Source organism: Carcharodon carcharias, chromosome 15, assembly GCF_017639515.1.
Source record: "Carcharodon carcharias isolate sCarCar2 chromosome 15, sCarCar2.pri, whole genome shotgun sequence".
Lineage (NCBI taxonomy): Eukaryota > Metazoa > Chordata > Chondrichthyes > Lamniformes > Lamnidae > Carcharodon > Carcharodon carcharias.
This window is the reverse complement of record NC_054481.1, coordinates 113,002,009-113,009,384: the sequence shown is the minus strand read 5'-3', so window position 1 is coordinate 113,009,384 and position 7,376 is coordinate 113,002,009. Positions and strand designations below refer to the sequence as shown.

The 7,376-nt window shown below is 49.8% G+C and overlaps 1 protein-coding gene across 2 annotated transcripts in view; it reads right to left on the bottom strand.

The window, feature by feature from the left end:
• LOC121288111 (coiled-coil domain-containing protein 50-like) overlaps positions 1-7,131 on the bottom strand; it is a 49,511-nt gene extending 42,380 nt beyond the window's left edge. For both annotated transcript variants that reach the window (XM_041206443.1, XM_041206444.1), the window contains exons 1-2: positions 6,985-7,131; positions 4,039-4,141 (exon numbers count right to left, since the gene is read on the bottom strand). In XM_041206443.1, coding sequence (XP_041062377.1) covers positions 4,039-4,087 — 49 coding nt within the window. In that variant the 5' untranslated portion in view covers positions 4,088-4,141; positions 6,985-7,131. The remainder of the gene's footprint in view (positions 1-4,038; positions 4,142-6,984) is intronic.
• Between the last annotated feature and the right edge of the window lie 245 nt (positions 7,132-7,376).

Genomic DNA, 7,376 nt, shown 5'->3' with positions numbered 1-7,376 from the left:
TTTTCTGTTTTTGTTTGCTAGAATAGGCGCCAGGCTCGAGGTCCTTTGATTATGTGGTCGAACTGCAGAAGCTGGGGGTAGTTCCCCTCACAGCAAAGGAGGTTAAGGGCATGTTGAGACCTGCACATCAGCAGGACAGAGGGAACTGCCCTGACTAAAGTTTAAGGAGGATGGGAGCTGTGTAAAATCCCCCATGCCCAGCTTTCATTCAGTCAGGATGGAAAGAACAACAAAAAAAAACCAAGGATCAGCTCCCTCACCAAACATTTCTCACAAGCGAATGTTTCTGGGGCCTGAACTAACAGGCAAAGAACAGCCATTCCATTCAGTCTGTCTACAGCGCAGTGGATAGTGGAAGGCAACATGTTGCTGGTCACTGAGAGTACACAGTTGTGGGAAAACTTTGGGTACAAACATGTTGGCTTTGGAACAGGAGCAAACAGGAAATGATTTGGAACATTACAGCCCCAGCCTAAGATCAGTAACCAGTCCACCACAAGAGGCATATCAGGAAATTAAAACAGACCCCAAGCTGGAAACCAGCAATATTTAAAAATGTTATTCATTGACATGGTTTGGGCATGACTGGCATTAACTGTCCATCCCCAGTTGTCCTGAGAAAGTTTGATACAATCAAGGGCCTCACTAGGGCCACTTCAGAGGGCAGTTGACAGCCAAACATATGGGTGTGGAGCCGGAGTCACAGCTGGACGCAAACTGGTTAAGGACAGCAGGTCTCTTTCTCTAAAGGACACCGGTGAACCAGTTGAGTATTTACCTACAGTCTGACAGGTCACTGTTAGTCTCCCAATATTTTTAAAACACAGGGTTCAAACTCTCAAACCGCCAAGCTGAGATTTGAACTTGTTTTCTGGGTTATTTAACATCGCTCAGGTGAAAGCCCAAGCACGCGGATACTGAGGACGAGGAGAACCCAACAGCTGAGCACCAGCTCCTTTTGCCATTTTAAAATGGGGGATCGAATGGGCTTAACTCAGTGGGAGCAGGGAGAGGTCCCAGCTTCCCTGTGCCTACTTGCCACCTCGGTCACACCGAGGGAGGTGCCGTGGGTCAGCAGTTGGGGTGACCAGGAGAAACCTGGGAACAAGATGAGTCGCCACCCACTCAGCTGCATGCGCCAAGGCAGGGAAGGATATAGAACTAAATCAATTAAAAAGCAATACTTGCATCATGTCCCCTCCCAGCAGCTGCACACGCTGGCAAAACTGAACAGCCCATATGTCGATCAGAATGGTGTGCTTTATACCCCTCTGATTAGAAAGACACCACCACACCTTGCCATTGTAGATAAAGTCGAGGAAAACTTTATCCACTGCTGGGTATCTGCAGGAAGGGGAATGACCTTTAAAGTTAGAATTAGACCATTCAGGGTTTATATTGGCAAACACTTCTTCACACAAAGAGAAATGGAAATCTGGAAATTTCTCCACCAAAACCTTGCCGAGACTGAAGAGGGTCAATTGAAAGTTTCAGAACTGAGACTTTTATTAGAATGCAAGAAAAAGAGCAGGAGTAAAAGGGGATTTCCCTCATCAGCACCTGCCTCCCCATAAACAACATAAATTTATTAGAGTTAGTGGAAATAAATTTAATTGTAGCTATGGGGAAAAGAGCAGAGACACGAGAACAATTAGAGCTGGCTTAGGCATGATGGGCCAAATGGCCTCCTTCTCTGCTGTATCATTCATTGATTCTAAACCACCTTTAATATAATGTTGTACCCCCAGATGTTTCATAGAGGACAGCCTGGAGCTATGGAAAGAGTCTTAACAGCACTGTGGGTGTACCTACACCACATGGACTGCAGTGGTTCAAGGAGGCAGCTCACCACCACCTTCCCAAGGGCAATTAGGGATGGGCAATAAATGCTGGCCTAACCAGTGACGCCTACATCCCATATACATAAAATAATCATAACAACAGGCAGGAATGTGGAGTGGAGACAGAAGATCAGCCACACAGAGCAGGCTCAAGGGACTGTCTGGTCTACTCCTGCTCTTTTTCTTGCATTCTAATAAAAGTCTCAGTTCTGAAACTTTCAATTGACCCTCTTCAGCCTCGGCAAGGTTTTGGTGGAGAAATTTCCAGATTTCCATTTCTCTTTGTGTGAAGAAGTGTTTGCCAATATAAACCCTGAATGGTCTAATTCTAATTTTAAAGGTAATTCCCCTTCCTGCAGATACCCAGCAGTGGATAAAGTTTTCCTCAACTTTATCTACAATGGCAAGGTGTGGTGGTGTCTTTCTAATCAGATAGATTTTAAAGGAAGAGCAAAGAAGTGACAGGACAGGGGTGCTTTAGGGGAGGTGGGTCAGAGAGGGGGGGTTAGGGGAGAAGGATAGCAAAGGCAGAGGGAGGGGGTCCAGGGGATTGTGGGGTTAGGATGGGGGAGGTGTTTAGGGGGAAGGGGCAAGGTGACTGAATGCATCATCTACAAAGGAAGGGGGGAGAGAGTTACAAGGAGAACAGAGTTCAAAGTAGTGAGTGCTGACATAAAAACAAAACTGCCTGCTTCATTTCCAAGTTGGAACAGCTGACCCCAGGGATACATTCACAAGGACTGTCAAGGCTTCCCATCCCACTGGCTACCTCCCCACTTTGTTTGAGAAGGAGCTCTTGTATCAGCCTCTCCTTCCAATCCAGTTAACAGATGGTCATACGAAGGGTTGAGGGCGACTGTAGATTTTTGACATTATCAATAAAATCGATGCTGTAGAAGAACATTTGTTGATAGTTTATTGATGTTTACACCTACTGTCTGCTGTGGAATAAACAGTCCGGGTTCTGGGAACAGGGCACAAAGGGCTGGTGTTGGAGGCAGCTCAGGACCTGTTTATTCTGGACCCCACACACCAACTGAAAATAAATATTTTAAATATTTTATTCGCACTGAAGACCGGTTTCTTCCTCAGGAAGTTTTTGGTGGGAATAAAACGTCCAGAAACAACAGGGCGACTGCTCCAGATCTTCACCAGCATTGGCTCAATTTACCCCAAATTTGACAACTACTGAAACCAATTGCACTAAACACTCCCAGGACAGGTACAGCACGGGGGTAGATACCGAGTAAAGCTCCCTCTACACTGTCCCCATCAAACACTCCCAGGACAGGTACAGCATGGGGTTAGATACAGAGTAAAGCTCCCTCTACACTGTCCCCATCAAACACTCCCAGGACAGCTACAACACGGGGTTAGATACAGAGTAAAGCTCCCTCTACGCTGTCCCCATCAAACACTCAGGGCAGGTACAGCACGGGGTTAGATACAGAGTAAAGCTCCCTCTACACTGTCCCCATCAAAAACTCAGGAAAGGTACAGCATGGGGTTAGATACAGAGTAACAAACTCTCTTCACTGTCCCATCAATGTCTCTGGTTTGGTTTATACAGTTGGCTACAATCCTTGACTGAGAAATAGGGGAACCAACAGGACTATCAGCAACCCTTAAATTCAAAATTATTCAGCAGTGTTGCCCCTTTAATTGGATGAAGGGTTATTAATTCAATAAGGTTACACTCAATTCTTCTCAAGAGGCAAGGGCGGCTTGGTCACCTTCAGCATATGGCCCTAGTTTATCATACACATAATTCTTTGGTTAGTTGTGATAATTGCAATTTTGTTGTACACGTTTGTTACATTTCTTGCATTGAACTCTCCTGTGGTGATTGTCAATCCTCCCCGTCCTGACTATCTATGTTACCTCAAAGTCATCTACGTCCTACATTCTGGAATTCCTTTCCTAGACCTCATCTCCTTGAAGGTCCTTCTTTGATAAGATTTTGATCACCTCTCCTAATAGCTCCTGCTCTGGCTGGGTGCCAATTTTTGTCTGATTTACGATTTCGTAAAGTACTTTGGTGCATTTTACTATGTGGAAGGTACTATAAAAATGCAAGTTATTGATGCACGGAGCAAAAAATCCAATTGAAAGAGCTACAGTTATATTATTTACACATGTAAACAAACAAATTTGGAATATGTAAAACACAATATAGAAAAGTTCATCTCTCTCTCACCTTCCTGCACCCGAGGTAGATTGGACTGATCAATTGCGATTTCAGTCATTGCCGGTTTGGGATTGACCTTTGAACTTGGTTTGGGATCATCCAAATAATTAAGCTGTTTAAAATAAACACAAACAAAAATACTTTATATATTGTACAAAGTGTTTAAACGAAAGGTTTTGCAGCTCACTAGCAGATGCTAAAAGATAAACTTTAAAAATAAATAAGTTGAGAAAGCCAGAGGGAAATTCAAAAGCTGTGCAGGACAAACCAAAGATTAGAAAGAGCTGTAAAGGGGAAAGGGTTAAATCACACACTGGTCAGGTGACAAGGTTAAAAGCCAGATGATTGTAGGAAGGAATGGAAAACTGAGGACCAGGAGGAGAGGAGGTCCACAGATCTGAGGTGTGGAAAAGAATATTAGAGCAGGAGGTATCGTAAACAAACGTTCATTTCAATACAGTGAAGATGTGTGTTGCGGACAGTATGAGGAGCTTGCTGATAGTTGCAGTCTAAGCTCATACTGTACGAATGACAACTTGGGTGAGGTACTGAGAGTAGCTGGGCCCTTGTGAAAATATGCTCCAGAAAACCTCACATCACCAGAGGCAGGGAGAAGGGTCCAGGTGAGGAGTAGGCACAATGCTGTTCTCCCAGCTGATATGGGACTCCTCAGTGGAGACGATGTTCAGAGCCTAGAGGAAAAGAATCACCAGAAAGGATGGAGCATGATGGTAAAATTTCTGAGCCTCTGAGTAAAGCTCCATCTGTCATAACACATTATCGACCTGAAGGCCAGGCTGAATCGAGACCCTCATTTTACATTCCAACTGTACCTGGGATGTCAATGATAAATACAAATTCAGCTCACCTGACTACCGCTGTCCCCCCCAACTCAAGACCCAACTCAAAACCCCCCCCAAACCCAACGCCCGACCCAAACCCAAACCCCCTCAAAGCTAACGCCCGACCCAAACCCCAACTAAACACTCCCCACCACATCCCCGCAAAATCCCCCCCAAACTCAACGCCCGACCCAAACCTCCCCCAAACTCAATGCCCGACACAAACCCAACGCCCGACCCAAACCCAAAAAACCCCCTAAACACAAAGCCCGACCCAAACCCAAAAACCCCCAAACCCAACACCCAACCCAAACCCCCCCAAACCCAACGACCGACCCAAACCCAAACCCCCCACCCAAACCACCCCCAGCTCAACGCCTGACCCAAACCACCCCCAGCTCAACGCCCGACCCAAACCACCCCCAGCTCAACGCCCGACCCAAACCACCCCCAGCTCAACGCCCGACCCTAACCACCCCCAGCTCAACGCCCGACCCAAACCACCCCCAGCTCAATGCCCGACCCAAACCCAAAACCCCCCAAACTCAACACCCGACCCAAACCCAAAACCCCCCAAACACAGCGCCTGACCCAAACCCAAAACCCCCTAAACCCAAGGCCCAACCCAACAACCGACCCAAACCCAAACCCCCCACCCAAACCACTCCCAGCTCAACGCCCGCCCCAAACCCAAAACCCCCCAAACACAACGCCCGACCCAAAGCCAAAACCCCCCAAACCCAAGGCCCAACCCAACAACCGACCCAAACCCAAACCCCCCACCCAAACCACTCCCAGCTCAACGCCCGACCCAAACCACCCCCAGCTCAACGCCTGACCCAAACCACCCCCAGCTCAACGCCCGACCCAAACCACCCCCAGCTCAACGCCCGACCCAAACCATCCCCAGCTCAACGCCCGACCCAAACCACCCCCAGCTCAACGCCCGACCCAAACCACCCCCAGCTCAACGCCCGACCCAAACCACCCCCAGCTCAACGCCCGACCCAAACCATCCCCAGCTCAACGCCCGACCCAAACCATCCCCAGCTCAACGCCCGACCCAAACCACCCCCAGCTCAACGCCCGACCCAAACCACCCACAGCTCAATGCCCGACCCAAACCACCCCCAGCTCAACACCTGACCCAAACCCAAAAACCCCAAACTCAACACACGACCGAAATCCAAAATGCCCCAAACCCAACGCCCAACCCAAGCCCAAACACCCCCCCAAACCCAGCGCCCGACCCAAAACCAAACCCCCCCAAACTCAATGCCCAACCCAAACCAAAATCCCCCAAACCCAACTCCCCCCAAACCCAACACCCGACCCCAACCCAACTCCTCCCAAACTCAACGCCCGACCCCAACCCAACTCCTCCCAAACTCAACGCCCGACCCCAACCCAACTCCTCCCAAACTCAACGCCCGACCCCAACCCAACTCCTCCCAAACTCAACGCCCGACCCCAACCCAACTCCTCCCAAACTCAACGCCCGACCCCAACCCAACTCCTCTCAAACTCAACGCCCGACCCCAACCCAACTCCTCCCAAACTCAACGCCTGACCCCAACCCAACTCCTCCAAAACTCAACGCCCGACTCCATCCCAACTCCTCCCAAACTCAACGCCCGACCCCAACCCAACTCCCCCCAAACCCAACGCCCGACCCCAACCCAACTCCCCCAAAACCCAACCCCAACTCCTCCCAAACCCAAAGCCCGACCCCAACTCCCCCCAAACCCAACACCCGACCCCAACCCAACTCCCCCCAAACCCAACACCAACCCAACTCCCCCCAAACCCAACACCAACCCAACTCCCCCCAAACCCAACACCCGACCCCAACCCAACTCCTCCCAAACTCAACACCCGACCCCAACTCAACTCCCCCCAAACCCAACACCCGACCCCAACCCAACTCCCCCCAAACCCAACACCCGACCCCAACCCAACTCCCCCCAAACCCAACACCCGACCCCAACCCAACTCCCCCCAAACCCAACACCCGACCGAACCCAAACCCCCGCTAATACCCCCGGTCAATGATGATTTGTTTGATTTTTTTTGATGACTCTCGGGTCGAGTCCGGATCTCACTCGGTCTTTACCGGTGGCGGCGGCTGGTTCTCTCTCTGCTCCCGGTGTCTCTCTCTGCTCCTGGTGGCTCTCTCTCTCTCCCTCTCTCTCTCCCGGTGTCTCTCTCTCTTACTCCCGGTGTGTCTCTCTCTCTCTCTCTCTCTCTCAATCCCGCTGTCTCTCTCTCTCTCTCAATCCCGGTCTCTCTCTCTCTCTCACGGTGTCTCTCTCTCTCTCTCACGGTGTCTCTCTCTCTCTCTCTCTCAATCCCGGTGTGTCTCTCTCTCTCTCTCTCTCTCAATCCCGGTGTGTGTCTCTCTCTCTCTCAATCCCGGTGTGTGTCTCTCTCTCTCTCTCTCTCTCAATCCCGGTGTGTGTCTCTCTCTCTCTCTCTCTCAATCCCGCTGTCTCTCTCTCTCTCTCA